Genomic DNA, 26,919 nt, shown 5'->3' with positions numbered 1-26,919 from the left:
TAGTGATGCTGTCCTGTTCAGTATGTGATGGGTTCACCCTTATAACTAATTCAGGGAGGAAGTAGCAGCATGCAAAACCATCCCATTAAACAGTATTTTTAGCAGCTCAATTCCCACACAATCTAGGTGTTTTCTGTCCCACCAGCCTGAAATCAAACCAGCCATATATTCAGTTCAGCCGTATTTGAAATTCATGAAAGCAGCAGCTAAAATCCTTTTTCTGCTTAAGTAGATTATAACAGGGCAGGTGGTGAATAACATTATCTGTGTCAGGTGCACACAATACAGGTTTGCCTCTTGTCCCTTTTGCGTAGAAGCAGCAGGCTGATCCTTTTGCATTTGATGTTGTATTTTTGAGGGGTTTGCAGCAAGTAACATAGACCTTTGCAAGTGGCATGCTACAGGTGCAGTCTTACATCATGCCAGGCAGTGGTCCAGACTCGTGAGTACCATTCAGCTATCCCTCAACAGTCATTTACGTTTTATTGTATGAATTGTAAAATACAATTTAACACATGAAAAGAGAATGTTGTCTTGCCAGAGCTTGTCTCAGATTTCTGGGGAAAAGGCTCTTGGCTGCAATATTCAGGGGCAGCCTTTTCTGAACATAAAGCCAATAAATAAAAATGAATGTACGTTATGTAACAGCATCACTGGGAGACATTGGGCTCCTAGAGTGATTTGGGGGGGGGTGCCTGTTTGCTGTTGTCTGTGCTATCACATTGTTGGGGTCTAATCAGAAATGTTATGGGGGCGAGAATGGGAGAGGCCTTCTAGCCATTCCTGTGCAGAGACCAGGCTGATGCAATTTACCAGCAAATCCCTCACATCCATTTTCTTGGTTCTGCTGCCCTACTGGCCCCATCACAGCCTTGTTTGCTTCTGGTTTGGCCCTTTAGTGCAAAGGGAAAGTTGGTACAGAAGTGGGCCTCATCATTGCTAGCGGAGGGATTGACATGTCATTTAAGGGATTAAAATGCAGAATAAATCAGCACAGCCTACTGGGCTCCCTGACTTGTAGCTTCCAAGGTACAGGGGTGAGAAGGGACACCTTAAAACAGTGAGCAGTACACCCCTTTCCTATTAACTATTGAACAACCTGATACCCATTCTCCATCAGTGCAGGAGGGTGTCCTTGAATGGGTTGCTCTCCTCTGCTGGATTGCTGTAGGTTAGAAAAGAGGTTTGCATCTTGCACGGGTTGTTCTCAGATTTGACTCCTCGTCTTCATCCTGGAACTGAACTCTCCTTTTCACAGATCAGTTCTCAAGACTTAATGGTGCCACACCTCTGGCCAAAACGCCCCAAAGAAAACGGGTGATTCTTTGCAGGACTTCTAAATAACCACATTAAGCACAAAGCAGAATTCTGCATATCTGCTAGCTGGTTTGTCTCCACTTTGCATCAAGGTTTCTGGACCCACCACTGGTAAGTGGCTCTCCTGCAGATCTATTCCAACAGTGTTGAAAAGAGCAGAAGATGCAGTGCATTTGCTGGAATAGGCAACTACTGCAAAGGGGACAGGTAGCCCTTGTGCTTCATAGGCCAAGTAGGGCAGGCTTCAGTCTGCTGCTAAATCTTTTTGACTGTGTTGCTGTTTTTAACAGTTTGGGGTTTTGGAGGGCCAAATATCTGCTGGAAAGTTTGTGGGGAGAGGGGAGAGAAAAAGTGAATATCACCCCAGCATCAAGGATGATGATCTTGAAAATTTGTGGAATGAGTTACCTATTCAGGATTCCCTGCACACACAGACGAGGAGACACCTTTGTGATAAATCCACTGTCCTTTTCTATATGAAGTTAATAAAACAGTGTAATGAGGGCATAATTTTAAATGTGTCTGCACTGTGAGAGACATTTAAAAAAAACCAAAAAAACTATCCTGCCTCCATGCCCCAGAATCTACTGCAAAGGTCCTGGGAGGGAGACAACAGGCCCTCCCTCTTTTTCCACACCATCCCTGTCATGTAAGGATGGGGGGGGTTAGGAATTGGGAAAGTCCTAGACTTTTGTCGCTTGCTACCCCAGTTGAGTGAAAGATGGCTGGCTCACAATTCCAGCAGGTTGGAGGTTACGTAGGAGCTATAGGGAGCCCCCAACAGCCCCTCCACATCCTTGCGTTTCAGCAGCCAGCATGGTGCCTCGTGTGCCCTCCAGGATGAATCCTTCAGTATTTTGGTGACCTCGGTGACTAGGGCTTTGTTAGAGCCCCTCCACATCCATGCCGCTCGCTCCCCTTCGGTGGGGGCTGGGGAGAGCCTGATGTTGTCCCTCTGAAATTGGCCTGTGGAAGAGCAAATTGGCAGAACAGGAGCACATGATGTGTGTGGTCAGGAAAAGGCAAGTGGGGAATCAGACTGATGAAGCCTCCAGTCAAACAAGTCTTACCATGCTCATGTCTGGCACAGATCTCTCTTTCTACAGCAGGTGTACCTTTGGCCCTCCAGCTCCTGTCGCTGAACTATACCTCCCAGCAGCCCCAGCAAGTATGGCCAGCCATGATGGGAGATGTAGTTCAGCAACAGCTGGAGGGACAAAAGTTCCCTACAAATCTGCAGCTTCACTTGCTTGGGAATACCTTCTGTCCTAAAAATCTGGGGTTTTCTGAAGGATAGACACTAAAGTGACAGAGGCTGCTGGTCTAAGTGAAGGTGGAGTGGGCAAAACATTTGGGGTGGGGGAGCCTGGTGCCTTCAAGACTCCAGCTCCTATCAGCCTCAGCCAGTATGCCCAATGGTCAGGAAAGCTGGAAGGTGGAATCCAGGATCCAGCAGCAGCCTGGAGGGCACCAGGTTCCCCATCGGTGCTACTGTGATCCCTGGGGGATCATCTTGGAAAAGAGGGAGAGGAGATTTCAAAAGATGGATAAAATTCCCAGCAAGGTAAGAGAGTTTGCTTTGGGTATATTGAAGTTAAAATTGCAAAAAGGTACTATATTTAAAGAGCTTGCATTCTAGTTACTCAGGATCAAGTTATATGCGACTGTGAAAGCATCTTTGAATCCTATGACTGAGATCTTCCTTCTCTCTCTTTTTTATAACTTGCAGCAACTGTGGCAGGATGTGTATGGGAGAGGCCCAGAGTGGGACCATAGCACAGAGGAAGGGGGCATTTAGCCCCTCCCCTGCTGTTTTTCTCTATGAAAATTGCCTATTCCACTCAACTGTTTTTACGAATAGGCAGGTAGCATAAGGGCACTCCTAAATAATTGCACTGCAGTCTGGACTAGGGCAATGCGACCCTAGCACTCTCTGGTCCCTGCCACAGATGCAACCTGCATGAAACTGCTTGTGCAAGAGGGATGGTGTTAGTTAGCAGTCTAGAAGCTGTATTTGTAAGAGGAGTTGCTCACCTAGCAAGCCACCTGCTGAAGCTGACAGCCCCTTGCTGTTCACCACATAGAAGCCGAGATGATCCCGCTGCAGGGCCGTGGGGTGATTGTAGCGGTGCAGGAGAACCAGGAACTCCACTTCATGACCAATCCATACGGTGACGTTGGCTTCAGGCCACACAGAAATTGCCAGCTGGGGCTTGTGGATTACAGCCCGCTGGGCAAAGGGCAACACCAGCTCACCTTCACCGTGGAGCGTGACACCCTTCCGTGTTACGTTGACCACATAGCCAACTCGAGGGTGTTCCACTACTATGGTTATGGCATCAAAGTAGGTGCGGGGACGCTCCTCGTGGCCTGGCCTGAAAGGGGCCCCCATTAGGTGCCCGTTGACAGACAACCCTGGGGGGCAAAGGAAGGCAGCACTCTGTAATGAAAGAACAGTCTTTCCGTTTCCCAACTTCCCACCTAGAGGGAGAAGGCACAGAACCCAGGTGTTCTGGTTTGCAACAGCTCTACTCCAGAGGTGGGGAAGCTGTGGGCCTCCAGTACAAGTCCCACCATCCCTGGCTACTGGTGAGACTGGCTAGTGCCAGTAGGAGTTGGAGTCCAACAACTGGAGGGCCACAGGGTTCCCATGCCTGCAAGTCTAAACCAGCCCACTAAACCAAAACATATATCTGGTCACAGCCTTACCACACCGAAAGCATTCTTATAATGCTCTTAACAGTCCTACTGTCCCCCCCCCCCCAATAATCCTAGGAACTATAGTTTGTTAAGGGGGCTGGAAACTGTAAGTGTGAAAGGTTTCAGCACTGTTAACAACTACAGTTCCCATAATTCTTTGGGGTAAGCCATGCCTGTTGGTATAACTGCTTTCAATGCATCTAGAAAGGAACATATCTTACTCTCAGGATTTGTCAACTAGCTAAAATTCTCTCTTCCTGCCCAGTTGCTAGAATTTGAGAGTACAAAATAGGATGGTGGGTTGTGTATCTAGTGTTTTAATTAGATTTCCTTTTTTATAATATGTATATTTTGTGTGTGTGCTCTGCCATTCTTTGTACTTGCTTCCCATCAGATATGAAAAGCACTTTGTAGTGTACAAAGGCACTGAGTCCTAGATCCATTTTTAACAGAAATTGATTCTCTTGATCAATTATCTGCACATCGTCAGAGGCACTGTCAGGTTCCTTAAAAGTTGTCCAGGTTGGATGGAGATGGGTGGGTAGACACACTGCATATGCTTGCAGGCACATGTACCTGGCCTGAAATGCCAAAATCAAGATTAAACGTCCTGGAAACAGAGGTCCTGTTGGGAAGATATAAGGGAGTCCCATATGCTCTGAGGGTCTGTCCCTGTGCCTCGGGAAAGGTTGAATCAACCGAACACATTCTCCTGACCTGCCCATTTTATGTTGCTCTTAGACAGAAACTGATAGCTCCACTCTTAGGCCACCTTAGCCTGGTAGATGGAGAATGTCAGGTTTCGTTTTTGCTGAATAATTTTACTGGCACCACAACTTTTGAGGTGGCCAAATTTCTTTTTTTTGGCCCTTAAACAGCGTAAGGTCAAAATCGATGGTATCGATATGGGTTTTTATGTATAATTTACTTTTACTGTATGTTTTAGTGTAAACCCCTCTGAGTTGTCTCAGGTTTTTAAAATTTGTATGGATGATTGTGTTCTGACTGACGGTCGAATAAATTGTTATTGATTGATTGAAATGCCAAAATTATTGAAAACAAGAGGTTGGCTATACCTACCCTTCTGTTCTTGGAACCCTCTGGGTTGGTTCAGAACAAGCCCAACCCATGTTGGTCAGAAGGCACTGCAGCCCTTACCTGTTGCAGGGTCGCTCACCAAGCGCAGGACATCACCTGAGCATCCATCCAGAGTAAAGCACAGGTTCCCCAGTGAACGCGGCAACCGTACTACAAAGTGAGGGTCTCCATCCACTGCAAGGAAAAACAAACAAGGGTGTAAGATGCTAAGTGTAAAAATGAGGAAGGCATGGGAATCTGCATGGCTGGGAATAAGATGGCCTTACCCCAGGAGGAGAAGGTGAAGAAGCCAGGGCCAGATGAACCTACCAAGGAGCCTGGAAAGAGAGGTGGAAGGAACAGCATTATCTGGGCAGCCAGTATCACCACACATCTAATTTTGGGGCCAAGGTAGGCTCTGCCTCTTTGCCTAGCAGGTAACCCAAAGGAATTTGGATCAGCTGTCTTGGCCCATATATAGGCTGCTGCAGTGCAGACGCTGAAAAGAATCGGCCAGTCAGGAGCGAGATGTTTATTTTGAAAATGCTTACCTCCCCCCATCACCACCACCACCTTGGGCCAAGGCAGGGCAAAGAGGGCAAAACATGGCAGGTGAGGAAGGGTGGATTCAGAATGAAATCTTGGCAGGTGGTGGTTGAGCCAGGACAAAACAAAGGCAGCTACAGGCCATGGACAAAGCCTGGCTGAACCCAGACTTGAGTGGCTTTTCGGATTCCGTTTCTGTCCGACAGAAGACCTCGTTGGACCCATCAGTTATCAGCCCTGCTGCCCTTATGCACCCATATTGCAGGGATGTACCTGAATCACTGTCCGGTTCTTCTAAGAAGTCTGCAAAGAAAAGTCTATTTTCAGAGGAGTCGGGCAATGGACACCCTCGGAAGCAAACCTCCCCTGGTACCACCGCCCTCCACCCCCTTCCCCAAGGGGCTTAGCCCAGCCCAGCATTTCTCTGATTCCCTAACCAAGAAATAATGCTTCAGGTTAAGAACTTTGCTTCAGGATAAGAACAGAAATTGTGCTCTGGTGGCGCAGCAGCAGCAGCAGCGGGAAGCCCTATTAGCTAAAGTGGTGCTTCAGATTAAGAACAGTTTCAGGTTAAGAACGGACCTCTGGAACAAATTAAGTATGTAACCAGAGGTACCACTGTACATATCAGTTTGAATTTATCTTGAGCAGCTTTCAAGTTTTATACAAATACTATGGAGCTTGTATTCTGCAGGCATAGACCAATGATTTCTGGCCCCTCCCCACAAATCCATGCCTGAACAGGATTTACACACACACTTCTGTGAGATATTGAGCTTGGCTTGCTTGGTGCTACAATGGCTGGTCATTGCTAATAGAGTTATCTGTTCCTGCAGAACCCAAGAGAGAAAATTAATGTGCTGCGTTTTCAGCGTTGGATACAAAGAAGTGGCCCATTTTCAGGCTTTGGGTAGTAGGTATGACACGGGGCTTCATGTGTTCATGCCAGCCAGCCCTGATTCCCAGCTGAAAAACATCTCTTAACCATCAGAGAGGCAGGAGGACTGAAATCTGAGAAAAGCTTTTAAAATAGGAAATATGATGACCTTACCAGCCCCTCAACATTCAGAGTGAGTGACTATGATGGCAGAATTACCTGAATAGTCTTCATAATCTAGAGTTCCTGAGGAGAAGACAAACAAAAGTTGAGAGCCTGAACAATTTGGGAGCAGAATGGGAAGAAGGGGGCATAGAGCACGGGCAGCGAACATGACTCCCTCTAGACATTGCTGGATTTCCACTTCCATCATTCCCAGCCATTGGACATGTTGACCAGGGCTTGATGGGAGTTAAGAGTCCAACAACATTGCAAAGAATGTAGAGCAGCAGCTGGAGATGACCTGGGGGAAACCCAGACTGCTGGGAAGAGTTACCAGTGCAGGATGCACAGGCTAGAAAGAAGGAATGGGGAGGGGGAAGCAATGGGTCCTAGATTTGGAGAAAGATGGTAAAGTTAGAGCACAGGTTAAGGTGGGAGAGACAGAGCAGGGAAGAAAGAGACCACACAGTTGGTTCTTTGGACGGGTGGCACCAAATGCTGGTAGAGTTGTTAAGACCTATGAGTGTTGAATCAAGCCAAGTTCCTCCTCAAGCAAGACCCGCAGCCCACCCAGTGCTTGGGAGACCAGTAGCATGACAATTGGATTAAGGATCCTGGAAGTGAGGCAGGTGTTGGCCAGGTGAAGAATAGGCTGCAGGTGTCAGAGGAAGGCTGAAACATGCAAAGCTACTCCTAATTCCTCGCACCTACCTGCGTGTCCCCGGGGTGTCACAAAACTATACACAGCCGGCGGGTTCAATGACTCCACATATTCTGCGCCCTGGTCAGTGGCTGAGCGTAGCTCAGACTCCCCGGGCAGCAGGAGGAGGCTGATGCCTGGCGCAGGGGTGGTGCTACCAGGAATCCTGCTTTTACTCTCCAACTCTGCTCCCAGAGTCACTAGGGACGTAGCTCCAGATGCTGTGCCCCAAGGGATGGTGCTGTTCCATAGGGGCTTGTCAGTGTGCATCTCTGTGGCTGCCCCACCTTTGGGAGTTGTTGTCTTACTCCAGGGAACGTTCCCTGCCTCCACCTTGGCAGTCCCTGCCTGCCAGCTGGTAGGCATTGGGTGCTCGGTGACAGGGTTTGGTGTCATCTCCAGCTGCTCCCAGGGACTGGAGTGATTCCCTAGGACCTTGGCACTGCCAGGCAGGTGCACTGTCGTGGGAGGCCTGCTGTGCCCTGTGCTGGCGGTCCCTGCCAGGATCTTGGTAACAGCTGTTCCTCTAGTCTCCAAAACAGAGTGTGGCTGAAGCGTGACCTTAAGTCTCCCAGCTCTGGTGGAGCTGGGCTTTGGGGGTTTGATGGGCGGCCTGGTTGCCCTTGGGGAGGCTGTGGCTCTGGGTGGTTTAGCAGACCCACGGATGACAGCAGGAGTCAGAGACATGGCAGTCACTCCTGGAACTGGCGTGGCAGCTTTGGCAGTTTTGGTGTGAACGGGAGCAGGAGGCACTGGGGAAATGAAGGCAGTGGCGGGAGTGACGGCAGTCATGGCAGCAAATGGTGTGGCCGTGGCTCTGGCTGCTTTAGTGACTCCAGCTGCTGCCACTGGGAGCAGGGGAGTGGGAGCAGATCCTGGCCTTGCTGTTGCCTTTGGGGATTTTGCAACCACGGGGACGCTGGCCGCTCCAAGGGCAGGTGTGGCTTTTGCCACTTTAGAGAGCCCCAAGGAAGCAGAAACCCCCAATGTTGTGGGGGTGGCCTTGAGCGCTCTGGTCACCCCAGGAGGGCTGGTAGTAGCTTTTGCTGGCCGGCCCTTCTCTCTGTCCTCATCTGGCCGCACCACAATCAGGGAGGTGACAGGGGTGACAAAGTTGTACTTGAGTGACAGGTTGGTGGCCTTTTCAGTCAGCAGGCGGCGGGCGGCTGTGTCATTGGCTCGGAACCGGGCCTGCAGCAGGTCCTGAATGGTGAAGTAGGCCCAAAGCCTCTGCACAAAGCGACCGATCTTGTTGACATCCCCAAAGCAGCCAAAGGGAGCAGCTTCAGTGGCATTGGCAGAGATATCGTTTTCCAGGCTCAGCGGGCCCTCCTGGCCGTGCCCCGTGGTGCGTACCCGCAGCTCTGGTGCCCCTGGCTTCACCCGCCCAGCCACAACCAGCTCAGAGCCCAGGAAATAGTTGGGGAACAGGTTCTGGGTGAGGTCTTGTGCCACTCCGTCCAGGTAGGCCAGCTCCACATCATACAGCAAAGGGCTGGCGATCTCGTCGTAGAAACCCTTCAGCTGCAAAGTGGCATCGGCGTCCTCATAGATGCGCCGAGCGACGCCGCGGTTCTCTAGCGACAGGCGCCTCAGCAGCCCGTAGTCCGCATCATCACCGAAAGCCAGGCCGAAAAGTGAGGTGGTGCCTTTCAGAGCCTGCTGAGCATTGGAGAGAATGCGGTTGCCCGCCGTCACGCCTGAGGTGGGCTCGCCATCTGTCAGGAAGATGATCAGGGGGATTCTCTGTTCCTTCACAACTTTCCCCGGAGAGCTCCGGTTGAAGACGGAGGCGGCAGCAAGCAGAGCTGCGTTGATATCAGTCCCTAGGGAGCAGAAGGCCCGGGGAAATCAGAAGACAGGACTCCTAGGTTTTCTGGGGAGAACAGTGGTGTCTAAAGGAAGGGATAGACCCAGAGAGGGCTATGAATCGGGGCTCCTGAGTCACACCCAAAGGGGAGAATTTGGGTTCTAGAAAGTGAGCGTTGGCAGCTTCGATCTACCCCAGTTTCAGCTCCTGTGTGTAAAGCGTGGAGCGCAGAGCTCAAGAGAGCAAATATGGAGCATTCTCCCCAGTCCCCCAATGGCTGTTTGTGTCCTTGACTCCAGGACCAGCACACCAGCACCCCCACCCCCACCCCCCAGCAATTATCCTGGCCGGCCCAGAACTCACATCCATCTGCTTCCATCTTGCTGACATAGTCCTTGGCCTTCCGGATATTCTGAGGTGTAGCTTGGATGGAGTGGCTGGGCACCCACACATTCACAGCGTCCGAGAAAGTAACAATGTTGAAGTAGTCATCTTGGTGGAGGTCGCTCAGGATGACATGCATGGCCTTTTTGGTCTGCGGAACAAAACTTCCCTACGTAAAACATCTGCTTAAGTAAATGCTGATCCGTGTTTCCCAAGCCGCAAGGGGCTGCTGTCTGACCCTTTCCGGACACGGGTCCATGCAGCTTATCTGCAGCTCAGCTTTAATGGCTTGTGAAGTGCAACTTGCATTTTTTCCTCAAGAAGGTGCCATATGCAAAGTGTTCCAAGTTCAGAATAGTTTCAGTATTAGCTATGCTTAATGAGTCAAAGCAGGCAACGACTGCCACACATAATTTAAAACAAAATAAAATAAAAAATTCCTTCCAGTAGCACCTTAGAGACCAACTAAGTTTGTTCTTGGTATGAGCTTTCGTGTGCATGCATGTATCTGAAGAAGTGTGCATGCACACAAAAGCTCATACCAAGAACAAACTTAGTTGGTCTCTGAGGTGCTACTGGGAAGAATTTTTTATTTTATTTTGTTTTGACTATGGCAGACCAACACGGCTACCTACCTGTAACTACACATAATTTACTTACTTACTTCTTTATTGAATTTTTACCTCACCCTTCCTCCCAAAAGGGGCCCAGGGTGGCAAGCAACAAAGGCAATTAAATTTTAATTTATTTATTTAAAAAAATTAAGAACACCTAAAAACATTTTAAAACAGCCACACAAAGGGTGAAAAGTGACTTTTCTCTTCCCCTATTCCCCACAAAAGCTTCTCTTGAGGTTTACGTTGCTGAATGGGGGAGGCTGTGGTGCAGCAGACCAAATGGGAAGAGGGAGATTTGCTGAGAATTGGGAGGAGGAGCCATCTTCTGTGATGTGCTTCTTCCTTTGCACACAGCATAAAAACCTGGTAATGCTCTGACATTATTGAATTGTGCTAACTGTTTTGATGAATTTGTCGTTTGCTTCATCAGCAAATTGCGTTTGAAATGATAGTGATTGCCTTGTTTGTTGTTTTCTTAATGCTGTTGTTGTGATTATTGTAAGTCGCTTTGAGCTCAACGTCTGTTGTTGGGAAATATTAAATCAATTCAGCTCAACAACATTTAAAGTTTAGATTCAACATTTAAAATGGACGATCCTTTACCCGTGTCAGGGGCGTAGCAAGGGGGGCAGGGGGCGGTCTGCCCCGTGTTCCATAATGGAGGGGGTGACAAATGATCAAGGAACAGGTTTTTTGGATTTTTTTTTTTTAATGCCTGCTCTGAAGGTCTTCTCTTACTATACTCGGGATTATATAGCTATATATGAAACTTCATGCATATCGGTTAATATCTTGACCCTCCTCCACCAAAATAGCTGTTCACTTGGCTGTTTTCCTATGTCGTGAAGGCTGAAATTTCAGTTCAGTGGAGCACTTACTGTTCCCAACCCTAACCCTGTGGAAAGCCATCTAATTAGACTTTAATTTGATTTTGAGATGTTTTTAGGAGGTAATTTAATTATTGTTTGGTGTAGTGGTTAAGAGTGGTGGACTCGTAATTTGGGGAACCGGGTTCGCGTCTCCGCTCCTCCACATGCAGCTGCTGGGTGACCTTGGGCTAGTCACACTTCTCTGAAGTCTCTCAGCCCCACTCACCTCACAGAGTGTTTGTTGTGGGGAGAGGAAGGGAAAGGAGAATGTTAGCCGCTTTGAGACTCCTTTGGGTAGTGAAAAGCGGGATATCAAATCCAAACTCTTCTTCTTCTTCTTCTTTATACCAATGTTATGTATCTGATGTTAGCCACCCTGAGTCCGACTTCGGCCGGGGAGGGCGGGATATAAATAAAAGTTTTTTATTATTATTACTTGTTATTATTCCTTTGTAAGAAAATATGAAATAATGTAAAACCATTTTTGCGGGGGGGGGGGGGAATCAATGGGGGGGTTGACAAGAAATTTTCTGCACCGGGTACCACCTGACCTTCCTATGCCTCCGGGGGGGGGACACAAAATTTTTTTTATGCCCCCAGGTACCAATTTACCTTGCTAAGCCCCTGACCCGTGTAATGTAGTGCTAAACGTGTTGGGCTAGGACTGGGTTCAGATTCCCAGACAGCCATGAAGATTGCACAGTGACACTGTGGGCCAGTTACACTCTCTTGGTCTAGCCTACCTCACAGGGTTGTTGTGAGGAGAAGGTGGAGAAGGAGGAGAACCATGTAGGCCACCTTGAGGAAGGGTGGGATAAAAACGTAGCAATGATAGGAATAATACGTTCACTTCTGTTTGTCTTCACACAGCCTGTTCACACTGACATTCAACCCTTGCATGGCACTGAGCCCAATTCTAGCATATAAGCACCAGGAAATTGGACTTAGAAGATGTGCATCTTCGGAAATAACAACCCATGTTTTCCTTCTGGACTATGGCACATGGGCCAACACAAAGACACCAATTTGGGGCAAAGGGACCCTTCCTGTTTGCAACTTCACCTGTTTCATCTTGGTGCCATACATGGAGCCACTGACATCGATAACGAACACCACGTCCTTTTGCACAGGGGGCAAGCCCCTCGGGGCAAAGAAGTGGACAAAGTAGCCATTGTAGATCTGAGAGAGAGAGAGAGAGAAGTAGAACAGTCACTCTGGAAAGGGCGCACACTATCATTTAACCCAGGGGTAGGCAACCTAAGGCCCATGGGCCACAAGCGATCCACGGGGGTCGTTTAACTGGCCCCCGAGCCGCCCCTGAACCGAGCCGCCCACTCGGTGAGTCCCCGCGTGCTGTGCTAAACCAGCGCAGCACAGGGACTCGCTTCCGTGGCGCCAGAAATCACATCTGCGCAGACACCGGAAATCATGCACGCGCAATCCGGCCCACCAAGGGATCTCCGTTAGAGTGAACCAGCCCAGGCCATTGGATGGCACCTTGTATGCCTCCTTCCGGCAACTCCTGCAGCCAAGCTGGTGCCAAATGTATTGCTCTGATTTCCTTTGGACCACATCGGTGAGGCCAGCAGGGGGTCTTGTCATTTGGGCAGCCCAGGACCTCCACACACACACATATTTCACCCCCAGAGCCACACTCCGTTGTCTCTTGAGGCAGATGGATGCCAACAACAGACAATCCCAGGGATGGGGAACCTGTGGATCTCCAGATGTTGCCGGGTTTAAAATCCCACCATCCCTGACCATTGTGCACGCTGGCTGGGACTGATGGTAGTTAAGAGTCCAACAATAGTGGGAAGACAACAGACTATCCCTGCTGTTGCATTACTAAGTTCCAAGGAAAGGTAGCTGGGGATGGTAATTATCTTCCTATCCTACAAGCACAACTGCAGAAAAAATGCAGGATGTGGTATTGGGTGCAGAATGTGGCTTCCTAATAACTTCACCATCCTTCCTTCCTTTCAAGCAAGTTTTTATCTCTCATGTGTAGTAGGAAGATTTGTATGGGCAATACAGAATTATCAGAAGAATTACCAGGGTTAAATAAGATTGCCCAGTGTAACTGTGCACCATGCAGAAACTGAAACACTGAGAATACTGTAAATCAGGGGTAGGCAACCTAAGGCCCATGGGCCACAAGTGGCCCATGGGGGTCTTTAACTGGCCTACAAGCTGCCCCTGAACAGAGCCGCCCGCTCGGCGAGTCCCCACGCGCGGCACTAAACCGGCGCAGGGACTCGCTTCTGCGGCACTGGAAATCGCATCTGCACATGCTCAGACACCGGAAATCGTGTCTGCGCAGACGCAGACGCAAATGCCAGAAATCATGCGTGTGCAATCTGGCCCACAGAGGGATCTCTGCTGGAGTAAACCTTGCCGACCCTGCTGTAAATGGAAAGTACTTTATAGAGACATTCATTTGCATAAGTTATCCAGATTGCATGGTTCTGCTTTTATAGAAGCAGGACTTATTTTGAACCAAGTACTCACAGTCCTGCCTGCCTGTGACCTCCTAGAGGCATCTGACTGACAAGTGTTGCAACACAGCTGGACTAAGCAGGCCTTCAATTTGATCCAACAAGGCCATTTTCGTGCTCGCATTGGTCTCTGCCTGTATCCCTCTGTATCACAGTCTGTGTTACCCTTTCTAAGGCAGTCCTGAAGCCCCAAATGTTCCATCTAGTCTCAGTTCTGGTTGGGTAGTCCTTTCCCTAACCTGTACGTCTCCTGCAACGTCCGGCATGGTCACGTCATACTGAACCACAAAATCACCCATGATTCCTGAGCTGGAGAACTCCTCCTGCTCTTGCGGGGTTGGGGTGAAAACAATCCAAGCACAGTGTGTTCCTTTCTCCACCCGAGTAGATGGCGGCACATCAGCATCACCTGAAAGGAAACGGCAAATTCATCTGTGGACGAGGCTGAGGGCTGCTGGCTCACCCATGCATGAGAGCAACAGCACAGAATGAACTCAAGTGTGTGAATCAGCCTTTAAAGATCTAGCACTACAAACAAAACTTCCAAATCCTTTTAACTGGGGTCAGGGCTCATCCACACTTCCGCTTGTCCCAGGCCTAGAAAGCACGGGTCCAAGAGGTTTTCCACTTGCCCTGTGCTTTCCAGGCATGGGTCTGAGTGGTTTTCTGTTTGGCCGGCAACTTTCCTCAGGAAAACCCACTCTTTACCACTGTATCAGAGCAAACATCAATCAGCAGAAAATCCAGTTGATGTTTGCTCCGATTCAGCAGCAAAGAGCAGGTTTTCCCAGAGGAAAGAGGTGGGAGAAGCGGAAGTGTTGCACATGCGTGCGTGAACCATCCCCAAGACTTGGAATATACAGGATAGCCACGGTTCTGTTTTTCATGACAACTGAGCAGCAGTTCCCAGGTGTATCTATTTGCCTTTGCTGAAAGCCTAAGATTTTGGGAGCAAAAGCTACACGGCCAACACCCAAATCCTGTGTTACATCTGTGGCGAAAGCAGGTGGTGTCACAACACAGAGAGTGTACCTCAGTGCTCTGGAACCTGCTTAAACCTGGACAGCCGGCTGACCATCTAAGCAAGAGATAATAATAAAGCTCAATGGGAAAATGTATTATCCTTTTTTTCTTTTTCTTTTTACAAAAAAGGCAAAAAGTGACACTTATCTGGAAGCCCCCCTGACCATGCAGCCGGAGGAGAACTCCATACCTCGAAGGGTGTTGGTCAGCAGTCGGCTCGTGCGGAGTGGCAGCACGTGGACGTAGCTGATGCCGGTGCGCTCGGAGATGCTCACCTCCACGCTGAGGTTCCTTACCACCTGATGGGGCCGGATGCTGATGGCATGCTGGTACTTGCCCAAATGCCGCTGCAGCAGCTCTTCGTAAGTCAGCTCAAAGGCCACCTTGCCCCCTGCCTCCACGCTGGCTGACACCCTGAATTTTTCCGTTTCTCGGTCCCTGGGAAATGTCACTCAATAGCAGGTTATCGGATATGACGTTTGTTCTTTGAGAACCCACTTGGCAGGACCCCTGCGCTCATTATCAATCTCGACTGGTTGTGTGAACAATTCTGCACAAGCACAGAGCAGGCTGCAATTGAGCATGCTTTCAAAAATCTTCCTGAAGGTGGGTTGAGTGGTGAATGTCATTGACTACCTACCTCTCTCCTTGCATGCGTCCAAACAGATTCTGAGCCTGGACCAGCCAACCAGCCAGCTCAGCCCTCTCCCATGGTCGTCTCATTCTCCCTTCCACCAGGTTTTCGATTCCCATTCCCCCAAAAGTCAGCCACCGTTTTGTGGACACTGAGTATGCTTTGCCTCCTTGGGCTGCTCTGTGGTCCTTAAGACCCACCCCCCCACACACACCCAGTATTTATTATTATTATTTTTGTACTTTAACAAACCTTGAGGTTTCCCCAAGCCTGCAGATACTTCATTAATATATTCATTTTTATCCACACTTTACACTTTAGGTGCACTTTATATGCATCTCTGTATGCTTTCTTTGCTTAGAGAGTTGCAAGGCAAAATTCAGAGAAGTGCAGATTTTGAATTGTGGATGCATTTCAGTTTGTGCATTGCTTCGGAAAGTTTGAATCAGGAAGGTTCGTCCTTTAAATGCAAACAGAATCAAATATCTCCCCACCCCCACCCCAAGTTTCAGTTCTTATGCAGTCTGAACAGCTCCATCCAGAATTGCGAGACAGTGGCAGAATCCAAAGGTTTGCAAAAGGACAAACATTCCATTCTTGGGGGGGGGGGGAGCACTTGGGTGGCACCTCCCCAAACAGCCAAATGGAGCATGCTCAGTGGGAATGGAATGCTGGTGGTGAGCAGGGGGTGGACTGGGATATCTGAGAAGAGGGTTTGGCTACACAGAAGCGCTTCACACTGCAACATTTTGTTGCAGGTTCCACTGATTGGTCTCTGTTGTTTCAGAGCAGTGTCATAAGGTTACGCTTCTCACATGTGAGATTTGAGCTGTGGGCACATGAAAGGCCCCTAGCTATCTCTGGAGGAGGAGGGCAAAGGTTGCATGGCAGGAGGGTCCTAGGAGGGTCTCTTACTTGGTGCCAACATGAGCTGCTGTCTTTCCCTGCCTGCGGGCTTCATCATACATCTTCTTTGCCTGGTGCTTCTCCTTCACCTCAGCCACATAGATTTTCTCATTAATGGTCCTAGTATGGACAGAAAAAAACAAGTCACCCATGACTCCTTGTAGACTCTGCTAATACCATGAGTACAGATGAGATCAAAAGGAAACGATAAAAACAATGGGAGGATGACATAGGATATGAAATCAACCCCACCCAATGGGCCAGAATGTCGTCTAAACCAGTGTTTTTCAACCACTGTTCCGCGGCACACTAGTGTGCCGCGAGATGTTGCCTGGTGTGCCGTGGGAAAAATTGAAAAATTACTTTATATATAGTCAATATAGGCACAGAGTTAAATTTTTTAACATTTTCTAATGGTGGTGTGCCTCGTGATTTTTTTCATGAAACAAGTGTGCCTTTGCCCAAAAAAGGTTGAAAAACACTGGTCTAAACCCCCCTTCAAATCCATATCAATGAAAAGAAAAGAACTCACCCTGAAACTAACTTACAGGTGGTACCCAACGCCAAGAAAATTAGCGCTAATATACCCAGGAACCTCACCAAAATGCTGGAGAGGGTCACCACAGGCACATACTTCCACATGTGGTGGGAGTGCCCCAAAATCCAACCATTCTGGACAACAACCATATGAGAAATATGTAAGATAACCAAGCAAGTGCTAGAAATCACCCCAGAATTGGTCTTACTAAACATCTTCCAAGACAACAGTGCTGACTTACACCACAAAGAACTCATAACCCGTCTACTCTCAGCAGCCAGAAACATCATAACCAGACACTGGAGAGACCTGTCAGGAGTAAGCATGGACCAATGGTACCAAGTAGTATGGGAACAGCCCTACTAGAAAAACTAACCAGTAAGCTGAAACTGACACGGGGACAAACAGAAGAAGACGCCTTCACCCCGGTATGGCTCCCCTTCATCACACACACAGCCCAACAAGACAATGACAAAAATCTACCGACAGCATACAAATCAATATGGCTAACCTGATCAAAAACACTCACCCACCCCACTTACACAGGAAACCAAAGACCACCACAGCCAGCCACAAATGAACAATCGCACCCTGTGCCAACCCCGACCTCTCTCATCACCAAAGGAGCACAAGTGAACAACAGAGAACCTGCACAAACCACGCTGACACCAAACCCTACATATATTAAGTAAAATAGAAACATCATCACCCCACCCATCTCTTCCCCCCTTTTCTTCCTAATGTCTCAACAAACGAAATTGATTTGTAAAAATGTTACATGGAAAAAATACGAGAGACATTGCACTACCTTTGTAAATCAAGAAAACCTTTAATAAAAAATACTTTAAAAAAAGGAAACAATAAAAAGTGACTTCTTGTTTTAAATATAGATCTGTGAAAAGGTAAAGGGGACTGAGAACAACAGCTGTCAGAATTGTTCTGCGCTGCACCCTCTTTACAAAACAGGATGTGGAAAATAATACTGCTAGCTTCCTACCCTGGTAGCTCTAGTTCCCCAAAAAATCTTCCTGAGCTGGGGAGACAGAGAGAGAGAGGCACTCATCTGTGCCAGGGCTCAGCAGAGCACAACTCTGGCATCTGTTTTCAATGCCAGAGATCAACCCTGAAATATATAGTTGGTTGAGTGGGGGAGAGATGAGATTGACAGCAAGCTTCAAAGGTCTGTGATTGGCTCCATTCAATAGGAAATTCCAAAGAAACCCCAGTGTATTGGAGGAATGAGTGCTGTGGCAACATTTTTACACTTTGGAATTATCAGAGATAAAGCAGCTCCTATGGAATGATCCCATGTAGCCTCAAACACTGACCCACACTTTCTAGGCACAGCCGATTCCCACCCCCACCCCCTGCTCCTTTCTAAGGTAAAACCTGGACAAATGGCAATCCGGGGGAAACCTGAATTGAGCTCAAAATAGAGGTTTTCCCTGAGGGAAAGCAATGGAACAAGAATAAGCCCTTGCTCACTTTGTCTCCCAACTAAAAAGCCTCAAATCGATTTGCTTCACCCGCTTGAGCATTTCAGCTGCCCCATTCAGGGGCGGAGCAAGGGGGCGTGGGGGGCGGTCCGCCCTGGGTGCCAGCCACCCTGGAGGGAGTGACACTCGGCGCCACCCCCCCCCCGTGACTCCCAAGCCGAGCCCCGCCACCCGGCACCCTATCCATGCTGCTGCTCGTACCCAGCAGCCTTGCGAAAGGAAGCTTGGATGGACTGCGCATGTGCGACAGCCTGGACGGACTGCGCTCCATAGTGTGCATGCGTCGTGATGTCACAATGCATGTGCGCTATGGAGCGGCACCCTGCCCCCAGGGGGTGCCCCCGCGTTTGCCACTCCAGGCAGCCAATCGGCTCCGTACGCCAGTGGCCCCCTTCTGAACACCTGAAGACAAAGGCTCTCCGCTCGTCCACTCCTATTAGAGAAGAAACGTTGTTTTATGTGAAGAGCTTAGGAATAGACATGCTGCTCCTGCCCCTGTGCTCAGGGTAAGAGGTATCTCTTTAAATCAACCTCCCGCCACCCAGCAAACCCATCCTCTGCAATTAAAAGACAACCTCATTTGCCGTGGCAGGGAAGGAAAACAAACTTGAACAAGCCTTGCCTGTGTTCCAGAGCAGGCGGCCCGAGAGGAGGCACCGCCAGAATCAAGCGGTCTCCTCTGCCGCCAAGTTTTCTTTGGCTGCTGGGACAATCCTCAGCCTTATCCCCAAGGACGCTCCTGCCCATTCAAGGGGGCTTCCTTCTCTGTGCTCCACTGCCAGGGGCTTGAGGAGGTTTCACGAGGAAGTGGGGGGGGGGCTGGTGTGTGTCTGATGGGGAGCTAGGCAGAGAAACATCTAGCTCTGGAGTTCTGGAACATCACTTGTCAGCTTTCCCCAGGGCACGGGGCAGGATTCCTCACTTCTTGCAGCTCTGCAAACAGTTCTGTTCTTTCTCAGACCAACCACTGTAAGATTTCCATGGTTTGGCTCCCTCTGCCTTTAACAGCTGTTTGCTCTGCAGACATGAGCAGGTGATAATGATTACCTCCGTGCTGTGAACAACTTCACCTAACTCCTGCAGATCAAGCAGCTGTGAAAGACACAGGAACAGAGTTTTTTGTTTTTTTTAAATGTTTGATTGGCAGCCCTGGTGGCCAAGGGCTGCCCCCTCCAACCATATTCCATTACACTTATACTGAATGGGCCATCTAAACTTCTCTTCTTTCTCCTTCTCTTCTTTGTTGTGTATTGATTCTAGGGTTATAATATCTGTATTACTATTGTCTGTATTCACATTAGGGGAAAGTAACTGCCTTCCTGTTCCAGAAGGAACAGCTACTATTGGTTCGTTCAAGTTGCTGCATTTGGATCCTCAGTCTTATTGGTTCCCACCAAAAGGCAGCTCTGTGATTGCTTGAGATTGTTCCCTCCAAAATGTATCCTTTCTAGCCAGTCTTCTGTCCCTATAAATGTAGCTTCCCTCTCCTCAGTTCCCCAGTCTTGTTTGCCTGAATAAAGAGTGTTATGTGAAGAAGCTGTCTCTTGCCTGCTATGTCAGAGAGCTGAAATCACTTGCTGGAATCATTATCCCCACGCTACTACAGTCTTCCAAAGCAACTACTCTATTCCCAACTGAAGTGTAACGCCAGTGACAACAAAAGAGGTTTAAAGATGCTCTCAAGACAAATTTTAAAAAAATGTAGTATAAACACTAACAATTTGGAAACACTGGCCTGCGAGGACTCCAATTGGAGAATAGCCTCTACCAAAGGTGTCATGGACAGAAGCACAAACTCAAGAAGAAAGGGAGAAACGAGCTATGAGGAAGGTACGTTTGGCAAATCCTCACCGTGATCAACTCCCACCCGGTAACCTGTGTCCCAACTGGAAGGATGTGTGGATCCAGAATTGGCCTCCACAGTCACTTGCGGACACACCATTAAGACCATATTCATGGAAGACAATCTTACTTGACTATGAGTGATCACCAAGGAAGAAGAATCAACTGTGGACCTCTTAAGGTCTCAAGCAGAGCTCCTTTCCTTGAACCATTTAAATAAGGGTGGTCCAATGTGCGGCCCAAGGGTCTCATGCAACCCTCAATGCCCTTTCTGGAGGCCCTCAGCAACATCTGACACACACCCCAGCCCTTGTGCCTCCTTCCCAAAGCCTAGTTAGAAGAAGAGTTTGGATTTGATATCCCGCTTTTCACTACCCGAAGGAGTCTCAAAGCGGCTCACATTCTCCTTTCCCTTCCTCCCCCACAACAAACACTCTGTGAGGTGAGTGGGGCTGAGAGACTTCAAAGAAGTGTGACTAGCCCAAGGTCACCCAGCAGCTGCATGTGGAGGAGCTGAGACACGAACCCGGTTCCCCAGATTCCGAATCTACCACTCTTAACCACTACACCACACTGGCTCTCAGTGCTTCTCCACTGTTAGTGCTTCTCCAGCTTTGGAAAGGGGGTGGAAGGGCTCTAGGACCCTGCCAGAGCATTGCACATCCTTCCCAAAGCCCAGCTCTTTGCTTAGCTGGCTTTAGGAAGGCAGTGTGAGAGCTGCGGCTTCAAATTTTGGCCAGTGTGCAGCCCATGGGTTCCGTGTCAAAGTGCTGCTGTGACCCACTTGGTATGAAAAGTTGGAGCACCCTGTTTCAAATGGAGACATTAGGGATTGAGCCTGGGACCTTCTGCACGCAAAGTTTGTGCTCCACATCCCTTTCAGTACCATTAAATTATGGCTCTGTTATGGTGCCTTCCGCTAGCTCAGACTCACATGGTAAAGTTGGAGATGAAGGCCGAACTGGGCAGGTCCAGATCAAAGAAAGCTTCCTTTGCCTCTGCGTGTGGGTTGCTCATGAAAGTCCACACCTGGGTGGAGGCATAGCGAGACACAATGGTTGAGCGCACCAAGAAACTGGAAATGATGAGCTAAAGAGAAACCAAAAGGAGAGTCAGAATGAATATCAGCCATAAGGAGCCCCCTGAGAAGTGTTACCTGGATCATTTGTGAGGTAGGTGGACTTGCAGAAAAAAACCATGAGAACCCTCCAAGTAGGACTAAGCCCTCTTGCCACACCTGCTTTGTGTGGGGCCACAGCTGCACAGAATAGAGCTGGGTTGTGGGTGGAGAGGGGGAAAACAGCTCCAACTACAGCCTTTCAAGCCAGAATAAAATAATATTTATTCATGCAGACCTTAATATCTGTAGCATTTGATTACTGATTGATTAAGTTCACACAAAAAATCAGCATTTGCAGGTAGCCCTGAATTATAAGCCATTCATCCTTCTAACGTTTTAATGGTAAGCCAGGCATGTCCAAAGTCCGTTTCGGGGGCCTAATCCGGCCCACCGATCAGTTTAATCCGACCCCTGTGGTAGTTTATTTTCTGGGGTAAAATCCTAAAAAACCCTCAACAACTTCAATCCTAAAAAAAGGCAACAACATTGGTTGGCCCTTCAGTCAGCCCTTCACTTCATCAAATCTTGGCCCTCTTTGAAAAAGGTTTGTGGTAAGTGGTTGACTCCAGGCAAAACAGGTTGTGTTGTGTTCCCCCTTTCTTAGCTATTTTGCATCCCCAAGAGACACTCAGTTACGCAGATAAAATTATGGCTTGTATCTGACGGAGCTGTCTCGGTAGTGGCAGGACTTCTGCCTATGCAATGAGATGTCCACTCTCTCTCCCTGTGTGTATGCCCCCCCCCCACTGGCCCTCAATCTTCTCAGAAGGAGAAAACCCAGAACAGATTTGGGGAGGTGCACAGGTATGGGAGAGGGACGACTTCATTGGATCCAATCCTATGTGTATACTAGTCTGCATAACCCAAATATATACAGTAAATTAATTTTTTTAATGCATGGTCATTTGAGGCCCATACAGATATATGTTTGTTTTCCCTAAAAAGAAACCTTGCTGGATTCCATCCTGTCAATCATTCAGTCTACAACCACTCCAGATGCTATTCTCTATTTGTTTGTTTGTTTGTTTTATTTGTTACATTTATATAGCACCTTTTCTTCCAAACTATTCTGGCACCTCTTTCTGCTACCTTTGCATACATAACAAACCTTGCACTGACATGACTGTGGTTATAAAATAAAAAGGATGGTCGATCAGTAATAAATGAACTGGTAATCCAACATGATCACCTACCTCTGTTTTGGGGGTCTTCACTTGGCGTGTAGACCTCTGTGGAAGAAAACAAAAAGAGTTTGTTCTTTCAAAAGGAAAAGTGAATGTGCTGGATCAAACTAAATTACAAGCAATTGCATGGGTTGCTATCCCCAAGCAATTTTTTTTTTTAAAAAAAGATCCTTCCAGTAGCACCTTAGAGACCAACTAAGTTTGTTATTGGTATGAGCTTTCGTGTGCATGCAGAGAGCCAGTGTGGTGTAGTGGTTAAGAGTGGTAGACTCGTAATCTGGTGAACCGGGTTCACGTCTCCGCTCCTCCACATGCAGCTGCTGGGTGACCTTGGGCTAGTCACACTTCTCTGAAGTCTCTCAGCCCCACTCACCTCACAGAGTGTTTGTTGTGGGGGAGGAAGGGAAAGGAAGGAGAATGTGAGCCGCTTTGAGACTCCTTCGGGTAGTGAAAAGCGGGATATCAAATCCAAACTCCTCCTCCTCTTCTTCTTCTTCTTCTTCAGATTTTTTTTTATTTTGTTTCGACTATGGCGAACCAACACGGCTACCTACCTGTAACTAGCAAAAGCAAAACTGTTTACTTTGGTGTAATCAAGTGTCTTCCAAATACTGGAATGATTACTAAATTGAAATGTGGAAGAGAATGTACTAGCTGTCACTGGATGAATGTGGTTAAAAGAGCTTGAGCTGCAAGCATCCTGATGTTCCAGGTACAGTTATGGATCCAGAGTGTGCCTTTCTTTCTGCTTGCGGACTTTGCATGGACATCTGATTGGCCACTGTGGGAAACAAAATGCTGGACTAGATAAGAGTTTGGTCAAATTCAGGGCAGGACTCTTACATTTCATATGTGCTTAGGAGAATTCCCAGACTGTGAGCTTGTCTTCAAGAAAGACCAGACCTCATTAACAACAGCAAAAAGTAACACCATTTCCTTCAGATTATAACCTGCCAAACCACAGAGTCAGTCTGTTTTACAGGAATATGTAGTTTCCTTTGAAAGCCTTGGTTATAAAATCTGTTTACAATGAAAATTTGTCTGGTTTCAGTCAACTGGACTGTGGCTGGGGATGTGGAGACACAGACCTTTATTTCTGCCATGTTATAGTGAAAGAGAGTCATCTACCCTTCTTTTATCAGGTACAGTTTTCAGCAAGCACTGTGCCTACACCAGTTCTAGCCTGTTCTCAGCAGTCAAGAATGGATGCCTGGTGAAATTCCCTCTTTTGCACATATCTTGGAGCCCCGTGGCCTCTCATTGGAATATACAAAACTTTAGGTTCTAGGGGTGTGCCAAAATGACCAGTTTGTGTGTGTTTTGACTCATTGGCTAATTGACAATTTCCTTCATATTTCTTCATCCTGTCTTCTGTATATTCCTAATTCATCTTGCCAGGTGTCTTCAAAGAGTCCATAAAAGTTATACTCCTAAGCATCTGAAAGTCAGGCAAACTTTACCTCAGGGAATCCACTGAACTGCCTGCTTCCTTTCAGGTCATGCCATCCCCACCACAGGTGACATTTCCAGTTCTACCAACTTTGTTTTGCATCGCTCGGCCAGCCATTTCTTTCCAAACATGCAACTACTTTCCCCTTTGAAGATTGCAAGCTGAGGAAAAAGTGTTATGATCTGTGCCTACTTAAAACAAATAGCCATTTATTCAGCTAGCATAGGCCTTGGGTTCCAGAATAAATCATGCATTTCCACAAGTAAATACTTTGTTCTAATTTAAATTATTGGGACTCTTAATGGGACTCACACCTCACTTTAGCGTCAACGATGTCTCCAGCTCACTTGCTCAGCCCACCTCCCCAAATATCGAGGAAACAAAAGCTGACCACCTTGAAGGCAGTGCCTATGGTTCTCCTGGGCTCAAGTCTGGCTCACCATCTCCACTTAAAAGACAACCATGTACCACAGTTGGATAATAGCTCAGCCAGGGGCCTTGGAGAGCTGCTGCTGAGAATACAGGTGAAACTCGAAAAATTAGAATATCGTGGAAAGTCCATTTATGTAAGCAATTGTTTTCATTAGCTACTGGAGTTTAATATATGAGATAGACTCATGACATGCCAAGTGAGATATGTCAAGCCTTTGCTTGTTATAATTGTGACGATTATGGCGTGCAGCTGATGAAAACCCCAAATCAAATCAAATTTTATTAAACGGTCACAGACCAAATCGTCCAACGGAGCACACACAAGACAAACACACGAAAAAACAGCATTTTGAAATTAAGATCTTAATAAAATTAAACGTTTGCCTTTGCCTGCACGTTGTCAATGGATAGCTTATATTTCCTGCGTCTAATAGCAGAAACGCAGAATTTGGCAACATTGATCGTAGTCTCGGAGACCCCAAAGTTGAAATTGTTAATTTGGGGTTCTCATCAGCTGTACACCATAATCATCACAATTATAACAAATAAAGGCTTGACATATCTCGCTTTGCATGTCATGAGTCTATCTCATATATTAGTTTCCCCTTTTAAGTTGAATTACTGAAATAAATGAACCTCTCCACAATATTCTAATTTTTTGAGTTTCACCTGTAGCTGAGATTGTAAGCCTGAAGGTAGGGACTGCCTTTCTCTTTATTGAGCTGTACGTAGTTCTGGGAATGTTTTCAGCTGAAGAGTGGGGCACAAATGATTAAAATATAATATCAAACTCTGTATTTTAACTGGAAAAGTTGGGGGTCGTCTTATACGCCCAGTCGTCTTATACACCGGAAAATACGGTGTGTGTGTATATATATATGTGTGTTTAGTAATGTTTTATTTTTTCAAACAGTTTCTCTGTGGTTAGAAAGAGCTGAGGTGAGGAGCATAAAAATTAACATTGGAGGTCCAGTTAATTTAACCATGATTTTAAGAAGTAAAAACAGCAGAAGACGTGAGATTAGAAGAGACAACTTTTCCTGATTTGTTTCATTGCAGGCACTGCTTCATGTGGTAAAAAATGTTCTAGGACACTAACCGCTTTTTAATGCTTGTTCTCAAATCTTGCCATTCATGGATTGCACCTGCTGTGGCTTTTGGTCTATCAAAGTTTGGATGGAAATAAGTCGCAGCTGCCATGGACTGGATTTGGACCAAGATATCGCACTGATGGTGACTGCCTGGAATTATGTAGCGAATAGGGACTCTGATTCCTCTCGGCTACAACAACGAAGGTCCAGTACTACAGTGCATGAGAAATACTTCAGACAGCACAGACCCCCCTTTCCACAGCTGGTCAGAGTTAATGGGCAGCGCCTCAATTACTAATTTCTTAGCCTGAATAAACTGAAAACTAATATTCCTGGGTGGGAGGAAGAGATGGAAAATCAAGGCATCTCTGTATTCTGCTTGATGTCAAGATGGTACCGTTTTGGTCCCATTAGATCATAGCTGTCAACTTTTCCCTTTTCTTGCAAGGAATCCTATTTGGAATAAGGGAATTTCCCTTAAAAAAAGAGAAAAGTTGACAGCTATGCATTAGATAAGGAACACAAAATAGGTGAGGGAATACCAGACTCTGTTGGAAGAAGAGTATGCAAGATTTTGAGTCATTCAGAACTCTTCATCTAGCAGAATGGAAATAAGCTGTTACCCAGCTTTGCATTCTGTCTGTAGAGAAAGAGAGAGAGTGGACTCTTTATTCTGCCCAATAAGGAGTTCTGCGTAACCCTAATGTTAGCACCCTACTTCACCTACTACATACTGGTATCTGAAGAATTGTGCTTGCACACAAAAGCTCATACCAATAACAAACTTAGTTGGTCTCTAAGGTGCTACTGGAAGGATTTTTTTAATTTTTTATTTTGTTTTGACTACGGCAGACCAACACGGCTACCTACCTGTAACTACTTCCAACACAGATACACCCACTTGCCTATTCTGCATTGCACAATGCTAGGCAATTTGATAGAATCATAGAATCATAGAGTTGGAAGAGACCACAAGGGCCAACCAGTCCAACCCCCTGCCAAGCAGGAAACACCATCAAAGCATTCCTGACAGATGGCTGTCAAGCCTCCCCTTAAAGACCTCCAAAGAAGGAGACTCCACCACACTCCTTGGCAGCAAATTCCACTGTCGAACAGCTCTTACTATCAAGAAGTTCTTCCTAATGTTTAGGTGGAATCTTCTTTCTTGTAGTTTGAACCCATTGATCCGAAAAGAGAACACTTCACTAGTGTTTCCTCCCCTCCCTTCTCCACCTTTTGGAACCCATTGATTTTTCAAAGGCAGAAGAAGAACTCGGGAATATTCCTATTCAACCTTTCCACTGCTCTTGAACTATTTGGCATGGCTGCCTCCAGCTGACCTGACCGATCAGTAGTCCTCTTTCCTTAAAAACAAAAAAACCAAACATCCAAGCAGCATTTCACCCTTACATTTGTCTGGCTCCCAGCAGGACTTACCTCGTGAGAAGGTATGTGGATCTGAATAGGGTGCCCTGCGCTACATAAAGGTGACAGGATCAGGAAGAGACAGAAATAATATCCCAGGAGCTGCTCCATGGTGGTAGTGACTGGCATGGAAGTTCTGCCTCGTCCTTGCGGAAAGCTTTGTGGATGAGAACGCCTCCTTGGCATCTCTTTCGTTCGTGCTTTTAAAACTTAGGTTTCTTTTT

The 26,919-nt window shown here is 47.3% G+C and overlaps 1 protein-coding gene across 1 annotated transcript; it reads right to left on the bottom strand.

Annotated features, from left to right (window-relative positions):
- Positions 1–1,976: 1,976 nt before the first annotated feature.
- Positions 1,977–26,919, bottom strand: ITIH6 (inter-alpha-trypsin inhibitor heavy chain family member 6). The gene is made up of 15 exons (XM_033174047.1): positions 26,708–26,919; positions 22,307–22,342; positions 20,928–21,082; positions 16,127–16,237; positions 14,768–15,015; positions 13,794–13,963; positions 12,122–12,238; positions 9,553–9,724; positions 7,391–9,205; positions 6,737–6,763; positions 5,914–5,943; positions 5,382–5,432; positions 5,176–5,289; positions 3,352–3,732; positions 1,977–2,283 (listed from the first exon to the last, which is right to left on the bottom strand). Exons 1-15 carry the CDS (start codon positions 26,879–26,881, stop codon positions 2,048–2,050), a joined length of 3,837 nt encoding a protein of 1,278 aa, XP_033029938.1. The 5' UTR covers positions 26,882–26,919; the 3' UTR covers positions 1,977–2,047.

The sequence above is a fragment of the Lacerta agilis genome, chromosome 16 (genome assembly GCF_009819535.1).
Source record: "Lacerta agilis isolate rLacAgi1 chromosome 16, rLacAgi1.pri, whole genome shotgun sequence".
Lineage (NCBI taxonomy): Eukaryota > Metazoa > Chordata > Lepidosauria > Squamata > Lacertidae > Lacerta > Lacerta agilis.
The sequence above is the reverse complement of the archived record's forward strand: the minus strand, read 5'-3'. Positions and strand labels throughout refer to the sequence as shown.